General features: G+C 36.5%; 2 protein-coding genes across 2 annotated transcripts; both read right to left on the bottom strand.

Annotated features, from left to right (window-relative positions):
• Positions 1-217: 217 nt before the first annotated feature.
• LOC105049452 (protein YIP4b) lies at positions 218-5,969 on the bottom strand. Its single transcript, XM_010929096.4, is given in 4 exon segments — positions 218-663; positions 761-835; positions 5,329-5,675; positions 5,678-5,969. Coding segments are annotated over 4 exon segments (825 nt in total). The 5' UTR covers positions 5,820-5,969; the 3' UTR covers positions 218-402.
• Positions 5,970-7,130: 1,161 nt separating this feature from the next.
• LOC105049451 (cellulose synthase A catalytic subunit 5 [UDP-forming]) lies at positions 7,131-18,840 on the bottom strand. Its single transcript, XM_010929095.4, is given in 19 exon segments — positions 7,131-7,560; positions 7,563-8,021; positions 8,024-8,072; positions 8,439-8,476; positions 8,479-8,788; positions 8,875-8,981; positions 8,984-9,070; positions 9,151-9,318; positions 9,321-9,426; positions 9,542-9,754; positions 9,888-10,013; positions 11,807-11,944; positions 12,264-12,609; positions 12,705-12,971; positions 16,729-16,912; positions 17,052-17,145; positions 17,222-17,457; positions 17,569-17,767; positions 18,507-18,840. Coding segments are annotated over 19 exon segments (3,279 nt in total). The 5' UTR covers positions 18,588-18,840; the 3' UTR covers positions 7,131-7,489.
• Positions 18,841-27,611: the final 8,771 nt, after the last annotated feature.

Here is a 27,611-nt window from a genome sequence, read left to right as displayed (position 1 = left end):
ATATAAGTAACAGGATGTTGGAAGTGATAAACTGATGACAATCATATATTTTCCAAAGAAAAAATATTATTGCATTTCAATTTGGATAACAAACCTTTCACTCTCATTTCATAGGTCAAAATTTACAGCCGTCTTGAATCTGGCGGTCAGATGTTAGGCTCCATGCAATATGGAACCTTCTAAGATATGAAGCCAGCAGCAACCAACATTTTACAACTTTAAGCCAAATGTAGTGTATAAGTCTCTGAAGTCTAAACAACAAACTCAAAAGTATAAAATAAGACACAGGAAGCCAGCAACAGGGAAATATGTAACCATACTTCTGTCTGTCTTGGCAATTCAGTGAAACAGGGGTTTATAACCCCAAACTGTAAAATCACAAAGTGATTACCCATTGATTTCTTAATCTATTGCAATGATTAAAAAGCCAACGGAGATATACATGAGGAAAACAGGATACAGGGCTAAGGCCTTCCGCCTCGGATTAACAGCTGCACTCATGAATGGATATGCTGCCCATGAGCTCCATGCCAATGTTATCGACACTACAATTATCTTGATTATGACATTGTCCTCCAGCATGCAAATTAGAGCTCCGATATCCAGAGGAAAAAGGCAGTATCCAAGAAGACTGAGACTCTGGAAGAATATTATGTGCCCACCCTGTAATCATAGCAAAAAAAAAAAAGAAAGGGGGTGTTCCATACAACATTAGGCTGCACAATAGTATAAATAAGCTGATTATGATAAAGCTGCTTACCAGAAGTAGAACATTTAAAGTGAGAATAATCGCACCAGCTGCAAGTACCGCAAATGCAACAGCAAACACTTCAGACTGCAACAATAAAAGAAAAGAACAGCACACATAAGTCATTGAATGAATCCGTCAAATCATATAACTTTTTGTCCAAGCATAGCGATCAAACCTCCAAACCCAGGAATTTTAATATTTAATCCACATTACTGAAACCTAATTCCAGGATGGCAATCGTATGGCCTCCTTTTCTAAGACAATATTATGGTAACTTCCAATTGGTCAGGGGGAATGCAACAATAACTGGAGGGAAAAAGTACTAAACAAGAAGTTGCTGATCCATAAGCCTAAAAACAAACAGAAGAATGTGAAAAGTAGCACAAACAAGAAAAATAAGGATGATCATGTCCTCAAAAAGAAGCCCAAAACAGTCGAGGATTTGAGAACAGATTTATTTTTTGATGCCAAACAATATTCACTATTTCTTCTAAGGTGATCGTGATAAAGCCTCATGGATGAAAACCATTAAATGAGAATGCCCAAACACTATGCACCTTCACATGCACAGGAAAGATCAAGAGCCTCCATATCACCCTCTTAAGAGGCAAGACAGTCCAAATGAGTATGCCAGCCTACTTATCCACTACTTCAAATATCGAATCAGCTACTTTATCCAAATGTCTGGCTATCCTCTATGTTTTTAATTATTAAGTACATAAGTTTATTGAGAAAGAAAAATCATTTTACATAGCAAGGGGTATAAAATAAACAAAAGAGCAATCAGAGATGATCTGCCATTCTAGTGCAATTTGATCTTCTCTGTGCACATGAAGCTAAAACAAGAGAAAACAGGGGACTGTGCATTGAAAGGCCCTTGACACAAAAAAGATACGTAATATTTAGAAATCATAAAAACAATGAGCACCATTGCATTTTCCCAAGAATTAGGATATATATCAAGAATATGGATCCAACAAGAAACTAAAAGAGAAAAGTGCTGCATGGTTAATGATGCAGAAAACATGTAAAGACGTCGAACGTGGCAAACTAAAAGAATATCGAATCAAAAGCCGGTACAAGAAATTAATCCGCGAAGTTGAAAGATTATTTTATAATACACAGAATATGATCTTTGGATTTGATCAAAATGTATTTTATCCAATCACCAAAAGACTCCCTAAAAAGAATTTCTTTTGTGAAACCAGTTAACCATACAAAGATTCCTGGCATGCTGATCCATATATTCATACAAAATCCAGCATATCCATTGATATCCAACCTTTTTCTTCTCACCCTTTTCTATCTGATCCAATTCATAACAAATCCTACAAAGAGTCATTTTGTCTCAATCACAATGACAAATTTTATGCTATTTTCTATTGCCTCTATACCTGATGATTTATCAAATAACATTCGCCTAAAATACCTTCTAGCTGTCTCAAATTCCAAGATTTATCATAATGCACATTGAGGACAATAAGTCCCCTTTCTTTGTTTGAATAATTCCTAGCCCTCTTGAATTCCAAGATTTATCATAATGCATGTTGGGGACAATAAATCCCCTTTCTTTGTTTGATCATTAATTCTGCCAAATACATTACTCCATAACCTAAAATACCTTCTAGCCGTCTCAAATTCTAAGATTTATCATAATGCACGTTGAGGACGATAAGTCCCCTTTCTTTGTTTGAATAATTCCTAGCCCTCTCGAATGCCAAGATTTATCATAATGCATGTTGGGGACAATAAATCCCCTTTGTTTGTTTGATCACTAATTCTGCCAATACACTACTCCATAACTACCCTTGAAATCCTGATATCAGGGTCCACACTGAAGTTTTGTAACAGCAAGTAGGTACCTTTAAAACTCACAAGGATATGTTTACCATACAAATAACCAATTTCTGTGAGATTCATGTCTCTCGCACTTTAGGAGGAATGCCATATAATTGAAAATTAACAAATGCAATAGCAAAATTATAATAGATCCAAGCTTTTTTTAGGATAATCATTCTAATGAAAATTCTCACTGGTCAATCTTTGCTAACCATGTAATCTAGATGGTCTTTTTATGACTGAATCTGAAAAGTATTAATAATTTAATATGAATACAAGATCACAATTTAGGAAAGAGAGGGGGGTTGATTTGGTAGAATTGCCATCTAAGGGGTGATTCCTCAAGCTTGAGGAAAACTAGATGTAAACATAAAATCCATGATGGAAAAGGAAAGAAAGCAAATATACTACATACAAAAATTTTATTAATCCCTTATCGAAAGTGTGATGGATGAACTGATCCTAGTATATAGACCATATTAAACTGAATCCTGAGAAACATGTATTTAATCTAAGCCACTGATTGGCTAATCTTGACACCTAAAACAATATTGACAACTACAGAGAGCACAAAAAAGGGGAAATATGCATCCATAATATTTCCAGAGCACCTTAAACCAATACCTCATTGAACAAAGTTTTGTTCATCTTATACATCCAAGCGATGCATCACTTCTAGGCCCTCAAAAATAATGTGCAACATATATGAATCAGACTAAAATCACAGCCCAAAAAAGTTAATGTTTTAATTATATTCACAAATAAAAATATGGTATTAATAATATATGATGCCAGAAAACTACAGTCTCAATTTTGCAAAAATCATAATTTTTATTTTACTTATCTTTTCTTTTTTTTGCAAACTGGTCAATTTTGGGCATTATCAGACCACCATGCCCCTATGCCCCAGTAAATACACACAATAGCTTGTAGATGCATAAATTCACACATGATATAGGTGAATACACATGCAAAATGTTCTCCAATAGTGATGAGGGAAGGGAAAGCAAATAATGGTCCATTATGTACAAGATGGATTATTCCTACAAAAAAAGGAGAACCTATATTTGTGAGAAAGCAAAGTGGGATTTCTCACAAGATTCCTAAATTAAATTCTAAACTAAAGTTTGACCTAAGCTAAGCAGCATTGATGTAGTGTTGTTAAAAAGAGAGATACCCTTAATCCCTTTGAAGATGAAATGATTGATCAAGTACTTGTTCATAGTTCTTTCAATTGGTCCATCTAGCAATGCCTATTCAACATGGATAATTTATTGTGTTCCCTTGACCAGCAATTTGTTGACTTAGATTATATACTAGAATATTGCCTCCCAACCATATGAATGGTTGAGCTTAAAAATATCTAATTACATATTTTATAGCAAAACTCTAGAAAGATCAGTGTTCATAAATGGTGTTTAAAGACAAGATTTGAAGGTTCACTTAAGACTCCAAACCAAAAGGTTATGGTTTAGGCCAAAACCTTGGTGATACGCTCCTACTGAGTCTATTATTGGGGACAAATTGATGCTGGAGGATATCGCTTTGAAGGGCACAGTGGGATCGATTTTCTTTTGCTAACAAAAAAAAGTACATGAAATCATTTTATGCTCCCTTGTATATTTTAGTAATATCTTTTGCAGACTGCCTAACACCAATGCATGTATGATTTGAACAACAAATTTTGGACAATGCCTAACAGTTTATGCAAGAGCAATTATTTCTATGAGAAATTTTCTATGCTTTGTGATACTCGATAAAACAGCTGAATAAGGTACCATAAACCCATTTCAGTATCATCCCTTCTCTCCCATATTGTCGGAATCTAACATGGCAAAAAAAAAAAAAGACCTTAAAATTAGATCTAGTGTGGGAAAAAAAACTAAGAGGACAACAGAATATTCAGCCAAAACCAACTCAGCTACTAAAGATTTAACTATGAACACTTAAAACAAGGATGAATATGGAATAGACTGAAACTCATATAAAAGGTAAACCCATGACTTCCATCAGTAACATGTTCCAAACTCTTATTCACCTACAATTTCCATTCTCCTAATTATATCCAACTCCAGTTCTTGGCATGGTTTGATAACCTATATGAACGAGGAAGCGATGAAGGAAAGGAAATCTATGACACAAAGAAGATGAGCAGTTACCAACAGAATATGGGAAGTGGAGGCTACTTATCCTATAAAAATAAGCTCGCTAATGTATTAGATTTATTAACCAAGCACCACCAACATGTCTTTCTAACAAATGTCATCACTACTCTCTGCAGTTCCAATTAATAAGCCAACTATTTTCCTTCCTCTGAAACACGGACTATGCTAGGGTGTCAGATCCACTATGCCTAAGAATCATACTTTTACTCGTGGAATCTATCCTCACTACACTGAAATCACTGCAATTGAATTTTTATAATTTATCTGATATCCAGCCATCAATTAACTTCCAAAACATGTTAATCTATATATCCAAGGGCAAAGATCACTGCCCTAATATTCCATTGTAATTCCATCAGTATTAGTTAGAACATAAATCTTCTGTTATGCTTCCCTTTGCCAAAATTTCCTTCCCTTAGCTATAAGATCTATAAGGAATTATTAAAGTCCCAAGGTGTCTACTGGCATCGAACGTAACTATTTACTTAGGTGTCCTGTATGTTTCAAGAAGAAGATCTAAGCAAACAAGCACGATAGGACGAAACAATCAAAAAGAAGGATCCGAGATCTAACCTTCTTCACAGACGCCGACCAAGAAAGGGTGAGTCCGAGGAAGACGATGAAAAAAAAGGGGCCCCAGAGGTCCCAATCCCGGAGCGCCTTGCCCGGATCCTCCCGGAAGGGGTTCGGAAAGACGACCAACTTCAGATTGCTCACGATCCGCGACAGATCCCGCCGGACGGTGTCCCAGACGGGCTCCGTCAGCGTGTTGGGCGGCGACCCGAAGCCGTCGGCCGCGATGCCGCCGCGGGAGCTCTCGGCGGAGGGGACGCTCGGCGGCACGGCAGTGGGAGCCTTCTGGTAGGCGGCTGCCGGCGCCGAAGGGGCAGGAGGGGGGAGGTTGGAGGGGATGAAGGGGAGGAGGAGACGGGAATGGAGGCGCGTGGGGGGCTGGTGGGGCGGGCGGGGAGGACGGTGGCGGGGCCGACGTTGATGAGATTCTCTATCTCGTCTATGTCGGACTGGGAGGAGGGGTGGAGGGGGATGGTGTCGCCGTGGGACATCTTCGCCGTCCGAGGCGGCGATCGGTAGCGCAACCGCCGGATCCGGCAAGGACGAGGGGAGAGGAGAGGAGAGGGGAGAGGGATTGGGGATTAGGTTTCTTTTTCGCTCTCGCGAGGTGCAGAGAGAGGACGCCTGGGCTTGGCGTTTTCTTTTTTGGTTCTACGATAGCTGCTGGTTCGAAAGCGTGAAACAAGTATAGGTCATTTATTTACCAAAAAAAATAATAAATCAAGCAGGTCATATCAACATGGGGTCCACGGTGCCGCATGGAACGTGGATCCATTCGTCGATTTTTACTCGTTCACGGCGTTGTTGGGCAGAAAGCACACGCGGGAACCGCAAACCGCCCTAGATAATTTACCAGTCGCGGCAAGATCACCAGCTACATTCTTAGATTAAGCATGCATTAATAATTTTAAGAGGGACCGAAATGAATTCTATTAAAAAAAAATATTATAAGATTTTTTTTCTTCCTTATAAATTTGGATTGGTCCACTCCAAAACATTTTTTAGATATTTTACAAGTCTAATTTTAGTTTGTTGGTTATACAGGTCCAATCTTAGATTTCTAAAATTTTCAATTTAATTTTATAAATTTTTTTTAAATAAAATTTTATTAAAAAATTCTAACAGACCCATATAATCTGAATATATAAAATTTTTACAAATCTTTTCCTTCTCCTTTTATCCTAATGCCTCCACTTTTGAGAAAGATCGAACATATGGAAGACTAACTACAATGATATTTAGCTGTTCATTTTTAATTGATTATTTTTAAAATTTAGAAAACATTTGATTTTTAAAAGATAATATTTTTTTATTATATTTCTGTTATTGTTGATTTTTAAGCAGGCATTACTTTGGATGTGATAACTAAAATTCCTTGACAGTATGCTGCCTGTTTAGGTTGGAGCTTAGGATGCTTACACTCGAAACCAGTTATCTAGCAAACAAAAAGAATGCTCATAATGAACATCTTTATGAAACAAGGACCTCTTTATTTTCACCATAAGAGCAAAATGGCAGAAAGTCTATAGCAAGCTGCACCTAAGAAATACCCAACTAGAAGCAGCACATGGGCTTCCATGCAGCAACCAGTATTAGCTCAAAACAATCTACAAGCAATACACCTCCCTCTAAGGTTTCTGCCACTGTAGCATGCACATTCAACAATTGCCCCTGGCACACCTGATAGGCTCTTGGAGGTGTTTCAGCTTAGAAGTTCACTAGAAAGGGGAGGAGGGGATCACAAAAAGTGAAAACCAAAATTCTACCACATCCAAGCTTTCCAGAAGCCCGGCATTATGTAGCAGGGAAGCCAATACTTATTGCAGAATAGATATAAATCAAGATCAATTATATCAGATATAAAAACTAAAAGATTACACACCTAAGCATGTCATCATCCCCTCAAACAACCAAAAGAACGTGTACAGTATCAATAATGAATCAAAAAAACATCAAAAATAACAAAAACAATGTGTCAGTTTCCAATGCTGTATCTACACAGGCCTGCAACCCTGTTTCTTTTTCTTTTTCCTTTTTCCTTTACACTATCCTCCTCTCTGTCACCATGGACAGATGGAATTTTCAAACCCGCTGGAAGTAGAGCACCCTTCTGCAACTCCGAGCTGCAAAAAAACAACTCAAACTCCCACACAGACAGGTTTCAATCGCAATCCAGTCCACAAACTACCAACGCAGGCCCGTCATATTTACTGGTGAACGGGTTCACCCGACCCATAGCAGCGAACAAATCGAAGCAAGTAATATAGACCAAACAATAATGATGGTGGGCAGTCTATCTTGTTTCCCCATCATTCCTTTCAGGAATGGATACAGATGCATTATGACCCAGATGGCAAAGAAGAGTCTACCAAACAGTGGACCCCATGATTCATATCCACTGGTGATAGCATTGGAGATCCCAGCCGCAACCCCAATGACATTGAGTATAAGCAGTGTCAAGGGAAGGATCAGTAAGGAGGTCCACTTGAAGAGATAAAGCTCTGCAAATTCTTCATCATCTCCTCCTTTAGATGTGACGGTGAAGTTGGTGTCAACTCCGGCTAGAACCTTTAGGAGACCCTGGATGAGGGCGAAGAGATGTGATGAGACACCACCAATCACCCAGAATTGCTCGTTCCTCCACCAGTCGTCAATACTCACTTTTCCCCATTGCATCTCAAGGTTACCAGTGCAGCGATGGAGACAAAGAGAGCTATGAATATTAAGCTCGCATAGGTGCTGATCTGTAAACAAAGGAACCATGCACAAGTTTAAGTTAGTGTGTAGGACATCAAAATTATGCAATTCGGAACAGTATAACAAGTTATGTTAGAGGACCAAATGAAGATGGGCATGTCCAGGTACAAAAAACTGTATTATCTTGTATATTGCTCAGGTTGTTGCTCCAAAACATGTTTTAATTGTTCTTGCCATCTTGGCACTCGAACACCTCAAATAAATGTATGATAAAATTATCACAAAGACATCCAAGAAAAAATTCCAGAATATGTGGGAATCATTGGATTATAGCTACCAAAAATGGGCGATGACCTGGTAGTGTTTCTAAAAGTAAAAATAATGTTGAAGAAATAGTGGTTTCAGGATGGTACCTCAGGTACAATAAACTTCCCAGTGAGAAGACAGATTGCGGCAAGGTACAGTATGCAACCAAGGGAATCGATGTCCAAGGATAGACAACTGAGTTTATGTAGGAAAACCGCTCCAGCCACTTCAAACCACCTCTATAGCCATACCATATAGGGCAGTGCTTGCTCAGAAAAATCTCGACGGATCCAAGGGCCCACCGCAAGACTTGATGAAGACGGTCAGAAAGGTTAATTGGAGCAGACCCCTTAAATGCTGGTCTCTGAGGCATGCAGTAGACAGAGCGCCAGCCATGGCAATGCATCTTAAAACCTGTGAGAATGTCCTCTGTAACAGATCCATAAATCCAGCCAACCTGCACAAACATGAAAATTAAGGATAGAAGCAGGCAATTAATGTGCAATTAGACAGGCAGTGGCACTCAGGGTATGCCATGTATACCTCCTTTCCCCATTCAGTTTTATCTTCATAACCACAGCTAATTACATGCAAGGCCTCACTTAGACATGAAGCAAAACTAAAACCCTCTGCGATTCCACCATTTTCTTAAGTGTGGAAGCTATGAACACAGATGATTGCCCAAATCTTTTCTCAAGCTTTTCCCGAGGCACCAAGGCTGAGTTCTCATTTTCTTGTCCTGTATAAAATATAATAGGTTTAATGACTGCTGAGATGGGTAGCCCAAATTCAGTATAACAAGCCAAGTATTCGACTCACCTTTAGCTTCCTCTTTAATAATCTCAAGAGCATGTACTTGAGTAGATGACTCTCTATGCTTTGTCTTTTTCTTCTTCTCCTGCTTTTGTTTCCCTCTCCTATTCTTCCTTTTAGATCCACAGCAACAGCAGCACCATTTCGGCCAACAATTGCAGGTTTTTCCTGGGGCTTCTCCTTAATAGGAGCATCAAATCCATATAGAGCTTGCCTTCTGAAAACACATCCTGTCCCGACATAGATTGGCCCCTGGATCCCATCCAGGCCTTTCATGTTGATCTGATATCCAGAGGAGAAACAAGATCGATTATTTAACTTGACAAAGTGTAGATAGACAATAAATTAGAAATCAAAGAGAATATTATCTGGCAAGTGCAGAAACACAATTACATACATCAAAAAACACAACATTTCGATTTGAATATCTGTCATGCCTATCAATTCCATCAAATCTCTGAGGAAATTGCACATAACAAACTTTCTTTCCTGATATAGGATCCATCATAAAGCACATGGCTTCTCGTAGGGCCTTGCTATTGTTTATATAATGGTCGCAGTCGACGTTCAAAATGTAAGGGGCATTCGAGAGAACAGCAGACACTCGCACCTAGAATTACATTAACAGTTTAATAAAACAAAAATTTGAAAGAAAATAGCAGATGACAATAAAAGAAGTTTGATCCTCAGTAGTAATACAAAAAAGGCTAAACAGAATTTTTTTGTGAAACAACATGCATTACCAAAGCATTCATGGCACCAGCTTTTTTGTGGTGATTGTATCCTGGTCTTTTCTCACGAGAGATGTAGACCAAACATGGGAGCTCATTTCCCGCCTCATCCAGCACACCATTATGACCTAGAAAGACCTGTTAGAGCATCCCATCAAGATATCAAAGATTAAAATGATATATCAAATAAAAGTTTTTCATGAGGTTTGAGTTCAGAAATGGGTGCAGTTGATGAGTTCTTGAAATTGCATCTCCCAGTGAAGAAATTAAGAAAAAGGCTACCTGCTGCATCGAGTTATGTTACTGTATGACTTAGCAAGATATTGATCTAAACAACTCTTATTAACTTGAACAATTCAGCATGTCTATGTATCAATTACTGTCCCAAGTTTCACACTTATCAATGTTGAAGCAGGTGCCTCCTATTGAGTTATCCGAAAATTATCACGAAATTCGCACATGCACACACGCAGTTACAACCATCAAACATCTTAGAACAGAAGTAATGGACCAGCAAGTCCATCTATGACCACTTGCATCATGGAGCAAATATAAACCTAAATATTAGATGCCCATATCAGAGTGATGTCAGATAGACGCCACACCAAGGTAACAAAGTGTATAAGAAATCAGTTCAAAGAAATCAATTTAGGCAGGCCAGGCATTGCATGTAACTAGAAAATGCTGTGGTAGATGCTCAAATCGATGGAGGACTAAGCAAAGCCCCAAAAGTAATCAAGTTTGTTTCCCCAAGTTATGTCCATGTTCATTACTGATCGGATTTTGGATGGTAATCTGCTGTCAGGATTAGCTATTCATTGTTCAGTTTAGACAATTCCAATAAAATTAGAGTAGGGCCACAGCAGCGGAGATGAACTCTTAGAGTATCATAACATTGAAATGTGCACATGAATTCAAGAGGAGGAAAAAAAAAGTGTAATGAAAAATGAATTCAAGGAAAAACTAAGGCAACAAAACGGCCAAGACATGTTGGTGCTCAAAAATGTTGCATGACACAACTTGAGAGTATTAAAGTGGAGAAATGTAAACATAGTAAAGGCATATGTCATAAAAGAGTAATTTTATCAACAATTCAAACTCACACAAGTTGATGCTAAAGTTATAAAGAAACCAACTGAACAGCAAGCTCATTCCAACAAAAGCTAGATAAGTAAAGCAGCCAAAATTTGTAGACTAGAAACAGGTCCTCAAAGGGAATCGACAAGCCATCTAAAATAGACGGGCACCGTGATAGTTATCAATGTATGCCTCAACGATTTGAGGTTATTTAAGGGCTCAATTACCACCAAAAGTTCCTGATAATGAATAATGGGTTTTGCATGTTCAATATTGTTCGTTTAATCTGTAAATCATCTTTTGACTTGCCAGTGACAAACTAGAAATACAACCGTTCTGCCTTCACAGAAATCACTTGATCAGACCATTTCATAAGTCTGCATCTAAGCATGATAATGAAAGATTAGAAATGGTTCTAGGCGAGATTCGCCGTCTTGGAATCGGACCCCATATCAATACCATCCTATTACAATGTCGGTATACAGTTTGGTACAGTACAACAGTGTCGGTAAAATACAGTATGCCATATCGGTACAATACTGATATGGCACGATATGCCCTATATCAGGTTGTACGGGGTGGTACGGCAAACACTCTTCTAGACTTCTAGTAATATTTAGAAACTCACAAGCAATGGTCAAGAAAGCAATCTATTTTTTCCACCAGTTTCTTCAAAATATATTGGACTATCCTTAATTTTCTTTCACATCTGTGACTCAACTTCTTCTCTGAAGGACAAATCAGTAAACTTTGATCCCTTTCGGATCTAATCATTAGGAAGGTTGACAGCTTCTCCACAGTATCAAAAGAAGAATATTCAAGTTAATAAGAATCAACAACAGTAAAACAATCACCTGAATAATTCCCGGATGGTCCCGTACATTGTTTCCAGGCCATGGAGTTCCATCCTGCATTGTCCAGCCTTCTTCAGGAACTTTTTGTGCCATGGCCACTAATCCATTGATACGAACCTTAAATTCCTCATACTCTCTCTGCATGCACGAAACAAAGAGATTAGATAACCTGCACATCAGCATATAAGATGCTAATGAATAATGTAGGGCATAAATGAATAGCTACCGATGTGAATTTGGCTAGCAAACAGTGTTAATATCATAACACACTCTGCAACAATTATATTTGTATAGAAGGGAAAGCTATGATAAAAAGTAACAATACATTTGTATAAAAGGGATGAAAGCTTACAACCAGGTATATTCAATCAGATTGCATTTAAAATATATGACAAGCTGCAAATATTCTGTGTTAGAAAGAGCAAAATTACGACCAACCATTTTTGTAACAACAAACCTTCATTGCACGCCGCTCCCTCACAAAATCTGGATGAACTTTATCTTTCAGATAGTCAATTTTCTGAGCAAAGTACCATTCAGGAGCACGAGGCTCAACGTTGAACTTTTTGCAGAATGGGACCCATCTCCTGGCAAATTCGGAAGTTTCAGAAAGTGCTTCAAAGGTAAGCATGGCAGCACCATCATCTGAGACGTAGCACGAAACTTTGTCAACAGGATAATCCACAGCCAGAATGGATAAAACCGTATTTGCAGTGATAAGTGGAGGTTCTTTCATAGGATCAACTGTGCTTACGAAGATATCAATATCTGCTAGTTCAGATGGCTTTCCTTCTTTCTCGTACCTGAGTACAGAGTTACAAACAAAGACGATAACACTGATCCACTATATAATGAATAAAACTCAAGACAACATGCAGTTGAATGAAATATATGATACCTCAGGGATAGACGATCCAAATATGTCTCTCGTTCTACAGGGTACCATTTCGGGAATTGATCCAAAATCCATGAAATTGCGAACCATATTTCACATATAACCGATGTCAGCCACAATCCATAAGCATCTGGAACTGGATGCCGAAGTCTATAATGGAAAAAGAAGCCAAGTATGACAAGCCTAAGCAAAATTATAATCCTGTATGGATTTATCTTGCTGGAAGCAATGGGTAGCTTCCTTGACAATGGTTGTCTGCTTTCATCCGACCTAGAAACATGAATAAGTAACACTGGATAAATAAAAATATGATAAAGGTTGACAATGTAATAGTTGATAAATGGAATCAGAAGAACATATGCTGAATTAAAGTTATTAAGTCTCAGTTTAAAAGCAAGGTTCTTTTATGACCACAACGATAATTACAAACCACAATGATTTTTAAGGACAGAGAACAAAAAATATACATCAGTGTCATCCAAAAATAGAAAGCTGAAATTAAAATAAACTCATCCACAATAAACTCATGCATAATTTTGTATCATTCTATTAAATAATCAAAAAATGATAGCATGGTAACATAGAAATATGTGGCACGAAAGAAAATGTATGGATGAATGGAAAGAACTTTCCAAACATAATACATATAAAGGACAAAATTAGTCAATTTCCTATACATATCACATTCATCTATTACACAATAAGAATATTTGCTTCGGATATAGACAAGAATTTAGAGGTTATCCAAATATTTGGAAAATAATTGTCCCATACCTTTGTTAAAAAATAATAGAGAAGGGGAACGAAGAAACAACAAAAAAGAGAATAGAAAGAAAATTAAGTGAAAAGAGAAATAGGGGGAGAAGAGACATGATAGGAAGAAAATCTTTGAGAAGGAGAGTGGGGGTTGGCTTCGACAACACCCAGATCAAAGGGCAATGCCATCTCCCACAGTTCCACTCATGTGCACAAGAAAATTTCTATTAGACTCTGGGTCACCCACTGGCATTGCCCTATTGAAGCAATTCTACCCACTCATGAGTGGCACAATTCCCAAGGAAAAGTGAAGCCCAAATATGGCTTATCACGTGTAGAGTGCAAAGCCCATGGCAAATCTATAGCATAGAAGTCCATGCATGAATCCAAAAGACATGAATTGTTCCACATCAAAAAAAACCAGATGAGCACCTCCTCAATTTAATAGCAAAACAAAATTGAGAACTATATGTTACTTCATCAATGGATGAAAATTTCATGATCCATCACTTATGCCCACATTAAGGAAACTTATCATTAACAAAGTCTATAATTTATTCATATATTAGATTGCTGTTCCTCGTTGACAGATATCACACACTACAACACTCATTCCTCAGGCTTTAATATGTACTAGCCACATACGACATGCATACAAGATAACAAAAAAGTTGCACACAGCAAAAACCTGTAGCAACAAGTAGAAACAGCAACGATATCAATTTTAATTTCACTAGTATTGAATGTACAAATAGTGATCCACATAATGCTAGCCAATCTTTGATATATAGGAGACGCTGTCATGAAAATAGATTTATACTGTCTATTTGTGCACAATTTTATTTTAATACACCCTACAAAAGTAGGCTGGCCTTCCAGCTATTCGGTTGAATTTAAGCAGTTGAGTCCTCTGTCAGCACAAGCTACTTTAGATCCTTTTTAACAATCTCTATTGAGAGTCAATTTCTGAAGTCTCTCACTTTTCAAACCCTCCCACACCAAATCTAAGCACAACTACAACTAATAAACTGTTGCCTTTATTGCCGATGAACATTGTAGCAAAAAATAGCATGCAACCCTTTGTCCTCCGTTAATGCATTGCTTGAGATTTAGCCATATATAGTTGTATCTAGTCCTTTATGGTTTACAATACTCTAGACCAAGACCCTCAATTATATAAATGCCATTCAATCTATAAATTTGCAACATATCTCCATTCAATTTCACCCTTTCTTGGTTTGGTTTCACTGATTTCTGTTTTGAGAAATGGATTGAAAATTCCATGTTGCAAAAGGCAAATAATAAATACAGAAAACTGCTGCACAGCACCTTAGGTTAGCAGGCAATTTTAAATTGGAATCAGGATAGAGAGGGCTACTAAATACGCACTATTCAGCACTTGTTAGCATTGTCGTATGTTGAGTTTCTTAACCAGTCCTCACACTTTGTTGAGTAAAAATTAAAAAAATCATTCTAGGCAGTGGTACAATCAACTCAGATCTGATTAAAAGGACTTTCCAATCCTTAATTTTACTATCCTGGCCGTTTATTAAGCCTATGCTGCCTCAATGCTTGTTCATTACATTGGAATTCCAATCATTTAGCAAGGCAATCCTAACATAGACTTCTACAATATGATACCTTAAACTTTCATTACTACCCAAAAATTCACTATGACCTTGGCATGACTTTCAAACATCAAATTGTTTGCTGCTTTATTTAATTAATGGTTAAAATGCTTCTAAACACATGCAATTGACACTTACATTATCTCTGAAATTCAATCTCACGTCTCGCACGGCACTTTCGTCTTTTGTATATGCTTAACATGCATATATGTGAACATGGAGAACCATCATGAAATTTTCACCTGCTGCTACCTTGATTTTGAACACATGCATAGTTTAAGCTCATAGAAAAAAAACATAAGTTAAGCTTAAAGACCCATCTCATGTTTTTCATGTGTGAACAGCAATGAAAACTAAGCAAGCTAAAACTCTAGTAAAGATAGGGGGGCTGAAAAGTACCCTTCTAGAGCAAGTGCTGACTTAATGACAATGCAAGTACAGCTCTTCTAAATCCAAATCATGCACATCAAAGACAGCATTTCAGAGTGTCGAATGCTTACTAAAAGCAAAATATGAAAAATTAGATGCCAACCATGAATTTTCATCCAATTCATACACTTGAACATAAAAACTGGGAAGAACAGAAGGAGGGAGGTGTAAAAGTCTTAGATTTGATTGGGCTGCCCTATAAATCTGCTACAATAAACTCCTTGTTATCAAATTCAATGTTCTAAGAAACTTAACGCTTCCCTTCAGATATTTATATGCAGACCTTAAATTTTGATGCAATATAAAAACTAAGCTTACTCTCTTGCAAAATCAACAAATCTACGACATCCATTTTCCCCTAAAATCTGGAGTTCTGTCTATTTCTGTTTTAGATAGAATAAAGTCAGACCTGTATAATGAAGCAGTGTCCATCTTTTGCATGCCCATGCACTTGCCAAACTTGAAAACTGTGGGAATTGGGAAACCCACTCCTACCCTCACTGATTAAGCTCAGATAGCTTGAAACATACTTGACTATAAATCTAATTAAGAAAGACAATCCTAAAGGACAAGGGAATGTATTATATTTATAGCTTTACGATTAGCAAGTTGAGTTTCTGAAAGTCAACTGGTAAAGAAGAGGAGAACGAGAAGTTTTCATGTACATAATACATCACAACTTGACGAATAGAATTTTAACATGCTAGATTTAATCAAGTTTTCCTAAATTGTTAGAATTTCATTAACAATATGCTTTCCTTACAATTAGAGCACAAAATACTTGTTAACTAAAATGGACGTGATTCATATTTTAATAGCATATGATTTAATGTCCTGATGGTCATTTTATTATTAAAAACATCATATTTGCAGTGTTGCTGAGTTAGAATTGGAAATATTAAGTCATTTGTTGCTGTTGGTGCCCCCCAACCCCACCGCCCCCACCACCACCACAACCCCCCCCCCCAACCAAAAAAAAAAAGATTCCAGCTCCATGACTGAAGAATGATTTATCTGAATCTTTGAACAGAAGGTAAACCATTCTCTTGCATAAAGAGGCCTATGATAAAACTTTAAAACTATATCCTAAAAAATAAAAACTTAAAAATTGCAAGCCAGGTGTAATTTTACTGATTCAATAATGGAAGACAAACCATATCCTAACATATAAATCTAAATAATATAGTATAAAGGTAAGCAAGATGTTAGCTTACATTGGCAAATCAGTGTTATCTAGCCCATCTCCATCAAAGCCACCATCATCCCCACCTTCAAGCTGAGGCCTTTTCGTTTTAGTAAGCTGCTTTCTCTTCCAGTCATCAATTCTATCCTTCCATGCGACAGTTCCATAGCCATACACTGCTATGTCTTTATCAGGGTTTATAGGCCTGGATTGTGCTGCAAAAGTATTAAGCAAGGAAGTATCATTTTGCTAAACTCAGTAAGAGAAACCAGGGAAAACTAACCAAGCCAACATGTTACCAAAAATCCACAGCAAGAGATACAGAAAGAATGCAACCAAAACTGATCAACTTACCAGAGACAGATGATCCTTCAGCAGGCCTTGAATGAATTTGTGTCACATAAGGAGGAATAACAAGAGCATGGTGATCAGAAGAAATTCCACCAGCCTAAAAAGATAAATTACAGTTACTGCATACAGGAAATAGAAGTTAATTGAATTTGTAAATTTCATTTAAAACTTACCTCTTCACCATACGTTAGAAGTGGGATATTGGTGTCAGTAAAGAAACTAGGATTGTGGACACTGGAGGTGCCAATCGCTGACCCAGTGAAAGAGCCCTGTCTAATGCTAAGCTGGCTGTGAAGCTTCGACCCAGAAACAGTCAGTGTTTCCTTTGTATCAAAATTACCAAAACTGAATTCTTTCTCAATATCATCATCACCATCTTCTTCCTCGTCACCCTCTACTCTTGCACTACCTGCAGAAGTATCACCTTGTTGGGATAAGTTACCCGTAGATGCACCCTGAACAAATTCAATAATGTTTCGTAATCAGTTCAGGAGGTTCGTTGAGAGCATAAAGATTAAACCTTTGTGGCGCTTGTATCGGGTCCTGCACTGTGGACAGGACTGACTGCCCTCACGTCTCTCATACTCATAGCAAGTCCTGCACACAGGGAAGGCGCACTCGTTGCAGGCGACAAAGGGCTCCTTTTCTTCCTCTAATATCTCGATATCATCTCCACATATCTGGCAGTTCAGCCCATTGGAATCTTGGACAGACTTGGACTGCGAAGTTCCAAAACAGGCAGTAAAGATCCATGAGGCACAGGTTGGGAAAACCAGAAGCATTGGTAGGCTAAAGAACCAATAACTGCGAACTGAAAATTTGCATTCCTATAATAAAAAATATAGAGAACACAAGTGCGAAAACATATAGAAGTATAATTCGTTATAAGAAGGAGCAGGAACTTATAGTCAAACTACCGGAGTAAAGGTTTGGAAACTAATGTAACTCGTCATATGTAGCAGCAGAAAACTTACAGTCATAGTACTGGAGTACTATCATTTTAAAAAAAAAAAAAAAGGTACTGGAGTACCAAGGAACAGAAAGGTTTAAAAACTACCAACAGTACTTATATTCATACTGCTTATCACCACAACAGTTAGAAGTGGCACCGAAAATATTCATAGAAAACGGAAGGAAAAAAAAACGGTCACAGGAATATTCATAAATATAAGTGTTCGGTATGAAATCAAAAAGAAAGGGGGAAAGCAGATGAATTTCTCCATTGCAACCGATGAGATACCCCAAAATCAACTACTGGAGTCGAAACGCAGAAATGCGCAGAACAGAAAACAAGAGAAACATACAAAAGATGAGATTTTTAATAGAAATTCCTTAAAAACAACAACAACAAATTTCCAACACTGCCAGTCGATTCAATGCCAATAAAAAGGGCGCATCCCCAAATCAACAGAAACCCGTACTTCAATCGAACAAAGATGAAATTTTGATCACACTCACCCGCCCGAAATCATCTGCATTGATGACCACGAACTCGTTCCGGTTCCGAGAGCCCGCAACAAGCCGCCCTCCCGTATCCATCACCCGCCTCGGCCGATCAAACACCTTCCTCCTCTCCTCTCGTCACTTCCAAACCCCACCTCGTGAACTCTCTCCAGACTGATCACCCTCGCGCTCTCGTTCCCCAACCGCCCAAAGATCAGCGCGTCGAAAGCGCGAAAAAGTAGCCAAAAAAACACGATTTTTTTTTTTTTGGCTATTCTCCGCCTGTTTTCTTCTCCTCCGCCCGGGCTCTAAGGAGTGTAGCTTCTGGAAGCCGATCTCGTGGAGCGGGGGACGGAATAAACGACGCGAGGGAGCGGGGCGGTCCGAACCAATAAAAAAGAAACAGACGCGGTAAAGAAAAAAGACACGGTACAAAAAGCCAGAGGAATGAAAGAGGCGGAGTTAAAAACGAGAGACGGAGAGCATCCACGCGACTTCGTGGAACAGGAACCAGCGGGGCCCAGAGTAACATTCGTTCTCTCTCTCCCTTTTGGAGGATTGTTGCTTCCAATTATCATGTCAACATGTGCATTAAAAAAAAAAAAAAAAAGCAAATAACATACTAACATAAATTTGGTTCATTTTATTGTGTTTTAAGCATATGTTCATTGGAAACAGGTTCTAGACTAAAAACAGTAATTTCATGATCGGGTTGTAATTATGGTAATAGGTGTTTTTTTATTTTTTATTTTCATACTTTGGACATGCAAGGGATTGGACTCTCATTATCATATTACATGATGTATAACTTTTAGCACATCCACCATACACATGCCCACCAAAGAATGCAATTGGTGTTGGTTTGCATGAGTTTGATACCGGCCAAATTTATCCCGTGATACCAAACTATTGAACATGATGAAGAAAGATAAGAATAAATTTTTCATTACATTTTAGCATATTTATTCTTTTTTATTATATATTATTATAATAGAAGATTTTCTATCAATTTGACCAGTACGCTCAATGAAAATTAAAAGCATTTTAGATGTTGCAATCTTTTTTGCTATTTCTCTGATTAAGATACTTTTATGTATAAGTGAGTCAAACGGATTCTATCAGTCAATCAGTGCCTAAAACTTTTAAACTCCCAATTCTTTCTTATATGAGAAATAGTTGGATCTTTTTATTTGCTAGTTGTCATACACAAGGATGAAGTATATAGTTAGATCCATTATTTAACAGCTCTGCTCCCTTAAAACGGTTCAGCATAATAAACGTAGCAATATGCCCCTTGTTGCCCAATGACACATCCCTTGCCTGGGTGCACTATAGCATGTCCAACTAAGTAAGAATAAGAATTTGGATCCTTGTTCTGAGGTTGCAACCAATTATTCTTACTTAAGGACTTGGTTGGTTTGTGAGAAGTGGAGCGGAGAAGTATAGTCAACAAAAATCAGAGAAAATCTCTCATATTTATTTGAAGTTTTCAAAGAAGAGAGATTGAAAAAAAGATATTTTCATGAAAATATAATTTTCATGTTTCATAGGAAAGATTTTTAGAATTCCCATTAGATGGGAATTGGATTTTTTTTTTTCGAAAATATCCTTTAAGCCATTAAAAAATCTTTTTTCAATCCTCAAATCCTCCATCACCATGATCTATGGTTAAAATGAATAGTCTCTCTATCACAATCTCAAATCCTCCTCCATCATGATCTACAGCCAAAAAATACCCTTAACCATCATTATTTTTATTTACGAACAATGGTAATAAATAAAATGGGATAAAATTTTTCTTATATTAAGGATATAATAGATATTTTATATAATTTTTTTAGAAAAATAAATGCTCAACCAAATATAAGCCACTCCATAATTAATACTTTTTCATTATCAACTAAATATATCAAAACTACTTTCTCAGGCATCATATTTTTAGAAATCAACTTTCTAGAAATAACATTTCAGGAAAAATTCTTTTCGTAAATCAAGTGAGTCCTAAATATTTATTTGATTGGAGGTAATCTAGCATAAAAAAAAAATAAATTCTATGTTTGTCATTTTTGATACAAAAAGAAGATGAAAGAGATAGCAAAATAACTAATAGATCCCAAATTTATTTTATTGAGAGAGAAGGTAAAATAAATACTACAGGAAGATGGTATTTTTTTTCCTATGCCTAATTACCAAGTGAAGATAACTTAAAATTATCATTGCTTGATGGAAATGTTCTTACTCTTTTTATTGAAATCCACAAATATCCTTTTTTAATATGATCAATTCCATAATAGTCTCAACTCAAAATATAACACCAACTCATCATTTTTAGTGAATCTCATGTAATATATTTTAAAATATTTAATATAAAAATTTATTTATTATGGAAAATATATTTTAATATATCTATATTAACTTATATAAATATTGTCAATATTCAAAATGGCTTATATCAACATCCTTCATGCAAGTGGGCCATATATGGCCAACAAAAAACTAAATATAAAAATGTATCATCACTCAAATCATTTATTTAAGAGTTTTATTTAAAATTTGATAATATTCCTCTATAAAATTATCTTCAACTAAATATAGTAATTTTTTGATATTATTTTGTAAAATAATTTTTGCACTAATAAAATATAATAAATTTTATTTCCTCTATAATCGTATGTTCTATTTAAATGATTTTGAAGAATTATCCAATTATCTCACGATCTAACATATCCCAACAAAACGAATCTCTAGTAGATTTGTACTTCTTTGGTGTTGCGATTGTAATTCTGTGGATGAGTGTTTATTTTGCAAGAAACGCCTGCTTTTTTTTGGGTAAAAAAAAAAAAAAAGTGACAGTTGTTTGCATCCGCGGTTGGTCCCAGACGGTTGCATGTCAATTATCCTTTTTGTTTTTGAGGGCATCTCAATTACTTTGACCGGTGTTTCAAAACGCATCATCTCGCTTTCCATTTTTAGTACATCAAAATGAATGAGAACGAAGACTAAACATCACAGAATTAATGTAGGTAGGCACCCACCAAAAGGTCCTTGCAATTGAAATAACCTTCTAAAAATGAAGCAATATCAAACAGCACAACTTGCCTTTTCTTGTATCCAAAAGTACCAATAACATTCTCTCTGATCTGACATCCCAAAATCTTCTAAAAAATCCACGAGTCCAAATTAAGGACATCCTTAAAGTTTTAAATGTGGGCAAATGATTTCAATATGCTTAGTTATGTTGTTGGTGTGTTCGATTATCCATGTATGCCACGAAATATTTGGTCATTACAATTGACATGGTGATGTTATTATCAATCAAACTACGATTATTTGACATGTTTGTTTATCTTGTTGTTGAAATTTGTCCTTTCTACTTGCATCAAATCCTTGAATTATATAGAAACTTAATAAATAAAGTGTACATCATGCAAGCTAGGTAGCATCCTAATGCCGTCCCATCCCTCCTCTCATTAGAAGAGATTCTAAGTTGAGTTTTGGATGATACATCCCCCAGATTATTGGATCTTGGTAGTTTATGTTAGGTGTGTCATAAAAGAAAATGTCGTTATATCATTATTACGAACATTTGTACACCATTTAAAATGGCAAATAAGACATCAAAATTTGGGTGTTGAAAAAATATACTGGCTCCATCATTGCATGTTCTAATTTGGGATAAGGCCACACTACACCAATAAGTAATTATCCAATCTCTTTTTTCCTTTCTTTTACCCTCTTCAACCAAGTTTTTTAAATTCATTCTGAAATCTGATATATTGGTAGCTTTTGGATTTGGTGCATCATGCTTGGAAGTCATCTAATCTCGGATGAGCTCTTTTTTCTCACCAGAAATAGCTTTGTTTGAGAAAGCTTATAAGAAACAATCCAACAAGAGGAGGTCATCATGTCAATGTGTACATTCCAAAAGAGACGCTTTAAATGAATCAAACCTTTCCCTCACCAACTCCCCTCCTAACGGTTATCCCGAAACAGCGCGCACAACGACGAGCATGTGGTTAATTTATATGAATATCAATTCAAACACATTCCAATTTTATCATTTTCTGTTTTTCTCTTTCTCATTCCAAGGTGATTAATATTTTTAAAATGCGTAGATGTTCAAATATTTTGACCTCTTCGTCTTTGCTTTGAGTTGATACAAACTTTTAACCGAGAATAATATTTATATAATATATAATAAACTAGACAAAAATCTTTATTTTATGTTTCAAATTAAAAATAGCTCTTCACTTGAGTTTAAATTAAAAGTAGCTCTCCATTTCAAACATAAATTAAAAGTAACTCTCTATTTCTAAATGAAATGATCATTATACCCTTATACCCTCATACGGTTATACAATAAGATAGTATTATTTTACAATAATGCAGTTCCGATTTATAATAAGACAGTACTGTTTTTTAATATCACAGTATTATTTTATAATACGTAACGTAGTACTGATTTATAATAAGAGAGCACTATTTTCTAATATCGCAGTATTGTTTTATAATACGGTAGTACTATTTTATAATAAGACAGTGTTATTTTATAGTAGTATTATATTATAATAAAGTTACTATTTTATAGTAAGGTAGTACTGTATTATAGTAAGAAAGTACTATTTTATAATATCTTTATATCATAATAATGCAGTATTATTTTACAATAAAATAGTATTATATTACAATAAAACGGTACTATTTTCTAATATCACAGTATTGTTTTAGTATTGATTTATAATTATAAGATAATTTAGTCATTTATATCAATTAAAAAAATATTTTTAGATAAAATTTAATTAAAAAATTATTTTTAATTTTAAACTCGAACGAGGAGTCTTCACCAGCTTACCCTATAATATATATAATCTGTCTTTCCTCAAAGTAGGATGTAATTTCTCACCTTACAGGGAATCGTTCAACGGTCCTTGACTTTTTTGCCCGGGCTAAATTCAAATTCTCCTCCACGTACCTCTCTCACACCGTTATTATTATTAATTTTTCCGAAGTAGAAGCCTTTCACAACGTTATTAAAGTAAGCCCATCCGCCCAATTAAAGATGAGAACATTCTAACCTCCTTTTAACAAAAGGAGATCCAACTGATTAGCTTGGGATTCTACCTTCCTAAAGCCACCTCCTCGGGCGCACGGCAGGACGCACCCAGATGAGTCGCAAAACGTCGTGTGACATCAGATGGCCCCACATGACATCAGGCCAGAGAGGGTGGTCAGATTCGTGCGTGACTACCCCAGGTCTCTGTGGCTATGGGACCGATCATCGTCCGACGATGTGATGGGGCCCGCGACCAGTATCTCCGGTTCCCTTGTGGCCACTAAAACGACCCATCATAGATCCACTCATTCGACATCGCTGGATTGCCATCATGGTCCCATGAGTAGTCTTCTTTGTGTTCGTCCACTATATCAAGCCACGTTGACGCATAGTGAGTGCAATGATATGGGCGCACCCTTTCTACCTAGTCTCCCACCACACGAGTAAAGTAAAACGGGGCCGGGGTTGGTGGAGAAAGGGACAAAACGTGTGCTACGTGGAAACGACACGTGGCATCTGATGAGGGCCGGAGGTTGAAAAGAAGGATGATGGTTGTTTTGCCCGAGACGGCAAAGTGGACCGCCCTGCACTTTGCTTAGCCTGCAATCCCGTGGAGGGAATAACCATCAGGAGTCTTTAGGTTTGGTGCTGGCTGGACCTTTCCAAAAGCAAAAGATGCTGCCCTTTCCGAGCAAAGGCAATCAACAACAGGGCCTGCATGTTTCGGATGCTAATTGCTTGTGTTCGATTCATGGGGCCGGGAAAGACAGTAGTGAAGCAGGAACAGTGCCATATACGTTTTTTGCCTTCTTTTTTTTTTTTTTTTTTCCTATTTTTTCATCTGAGCTTCATGCTGGAAGGCACTGAAAAATGATTGATGTCCATGCATGAGATGCAATGACAGCTTCAATACCTACTGCATTTAGTAGTATGGATAAGAAGTTTGTTGAACCTATCACATGGAACCATCATAACATATAGCTCTACTAAAGGTACTGAGCAATGGCTATAAGCAGGTTGTATCAGGTCAAGATTTTGGTTGATTCATGCTTAAGTTTAATGTGAGGTGGATTTACATCTATTTTCTAGATTTCCATTTTCGGGTTTCAGAGATGCATGACTAGGCCTAGATTTAAAACGGAGAATTTTGCCTTTTCATTCATTATTAAAAAGAATAGCCTTTTATAGTCAGTTATTTATTGGTTTCAAGCTTTTTATGAGTCCCAAACCATGCTCAAGTCCGACTTAAATGCACATAAGTGGATGTGGATCCCGTTGAAATTTAGAGTGTACCTTAAACAGAGAAGTTCGAGTTATTAGACCAAAAAGATACATAGTCAGTTATTAGGCTTGCTCCCACATATACTCTTCTCTGTTAGGCTTGCTCCCACATATACTCTTCTCTGTTATATATACGAACTTATATTGAGCAACTGGCCTACAATGATCCCAATGTTAGCATCCTGTCTAAAATCTCAAATGTTTAGATGGATGGGCCCAACAGGATATAAGCACAACAAAAATTTTTAATTGATTTGATATGGGACTATCACTCCTCAACATCCTTTTTCATATGTAACAACACAGATTAGTAAGTGTTAGTGTAGGGTAGGCTCTAATGCCGCTTGTCACGGACTCATAATATAAAAGTTAAAGATATTAAGAGGAAGATTAGCTCGGGCTAATAAATTCATGTGTCGTCTCTTTTATTAGCCAATATGAGATTATCATGTCTAATAATAATATTGAAGCAAGAATCAAATCAAGTGTTCATATTTTCATCAACTTGGCATGAAATCGGATAAATTCTTTATGATTGTAAGAGAAAAATAATTCTCCAAATCTTCTGTTATTTCTCATTTAAGATTTGAATACAATATTTTTTTTTAATCTTGTAGGGTATGCAAATCATGTATTATTGTTATAAATACAATAACATACATAGTCAATTCTCATATTGAGATTGAGTCACCAAATGTACTTTCATTTTACTATCAATGTTAGACCTATTGTGCATAATAACCTTTATTAGTCAAGTGGGTCCTTTATTGAAAGATATTAGGGTTTAGAAGGATTCAGGCTATGGGTCAGCCTCCTCTTTTTGAGTAGGTATCAACTATGATGAGGACATCACAAGATTGGGTGGAGAAGATTGTTATCGTCTCACATTGACTAATTAAAAGAGTGTTATGTGGGTGTATTAGCCTTGACCGATCTTTTTTATAGCTTAAGCTTTTGGGTTGCGAGTCATGATAAGCTTTTGGGTTGCAAGTCATGATAAGACCTGAAACTCTATTGATAAAATGAGAAATTATACCCACTACAAAGCAGCTTGGATGATATATACATCTAGCTTAAAATGCAGCCATTGCTTCTTTTTCATCACATAATCCTGGTCCACTAGAGTCTTAAAATAGAATACAGGGAAGGATATTAGCTTGAAATCCACCTTAACTTCAATTCTATGATAATTAAATCAATAGAAAACCCTTGCCAAGCAAAGGAAGAAAACCATCATTCATGAGCTTTGTCGACCTTCTCATCGGAGAAGCCGACAATCTCATCCCCCATTATCTTTGGAGTTTTCTGTCTATACCAATGTTGCCCTTTGAGGATCTTAGACCATCCACTCCCCACAAGGGTTGTCATTCTCGTCACAACTATTCCAAATGACCTCGGTAGCACCAAATTTTGTTTAGGCTACATTTGGATATTTAGATAAGCTATCTTTTACATTTAAATGGACCCATAATGGAAAGGCTGTAAGATGTAGGATAGAAGAGTTTCCCTATTGGAAAAATCATGGGAAAAAAAAAAAAATCAGGATGCTAAATTACCTTTTCAATAGAATTCAATATCCTTAATTTTTTTGCGATTATGGGCTCCCTAGCTATAATTATCATTAGAGTTTCTTCTCTAAATGCAACCTTCTCTTCCATCACAATCATAATCATTCTAACCTATCTCAGCATCCAAGTAGTCTATAGACTTGTTTGGAAAAATGAATTCGCTATCTATGGACAATTTGTATAGTGCTGACTTCATTTTTTTCATCTCTTTAACAAGGCAGCAAACAGAAGTCATTGCAGAGTTAACGGGGCTCAACATTTGAGGATTTCTCTATTTTTATTTTCAAGGGATTTGTAAATTTAACCATCAAATGATTTATCTTAACCTTAAAATAAATTCAAAACAGAATTGCAAAGGAGATCTTGCCAGATCCATAAGATCTTCCATAATCCAAACATGCCCAAAATATTTAACTTCTCTTGCCTACAAATAAGAATGAGCAAAGTGTCAGCTTGATTAATTCATCTCAAGCATGCACAAGCCAATGCATTTTGATTGAAATGGGTCATGATTTGCTGAAATTATTTTTCTTTTTATGTAAATTGATAATAATAATAATAATAACAACAACAAATCCAACCCACGTACATAAACATAATAACTCCTTTTATTGCTCATAAATATATTGCTGATTCGCAGTCCTCCCAGAATTGTATCATTATTCATCTATCTGATAAGACATGCACTCTACATGGACTGCATCACTGCTTCGAATGTCCTATTGCCAGTATCTTATAGAAAATTAGTTCTCCCTCAAAGATCAAGGTACCTTCGTGTAGCCTGCCAAAAATAAACTGCATGCTGCCAAGAGTCCAGTGAGACAGAGCTCTTATTGTCAAAGGGCACGATAACAAGACTTCTAATGCATGTAGCAACATGAAACCCGTTTGATGGCCTTGTGGGATGCCATGTTTGATCCTTTTGCTTATTCAAGTCATAGATAAAAGGTCGCTGAAGCCAAATGCTACTCCAAGACATACAATTGTTTTTTTTCAAGATGGTTCAATTCAAACAAGAGATCTGATTTCGAAGAAAATTTATTAGTTAGAACGGTTCTACCACATGTATTTTGAATCATCTAATAACAAACCAGTACATTATCCATTATTAAAAAAAAGATGCACTAATATCCATAATTGATTGACAATTTAAAATAAAAAAAAAATTATTATTAATTATGAATAATCAACTGGCAAATTTTACTATTTTGAATAAGA

Source organism: Elaeis guineensis, chromosome 8 (genome assembly GCF_000442705.2).
Source record: "Elaeis guineensis isolate ETL-2024a chromosome 8, EG11, whole genome shotgun sequence".
NCBI lineage: Eukaryota > Viridiplantae > Streptophyta > Magnoliopsida > Arecales > Arecaceae > Elaeis > Elaeis guineensis.
The sequence above is the reverse complement of the archived record's forward strand: the minus strand, read 5'-3'. Positions and strand labels throughout refer to the sequence as shown.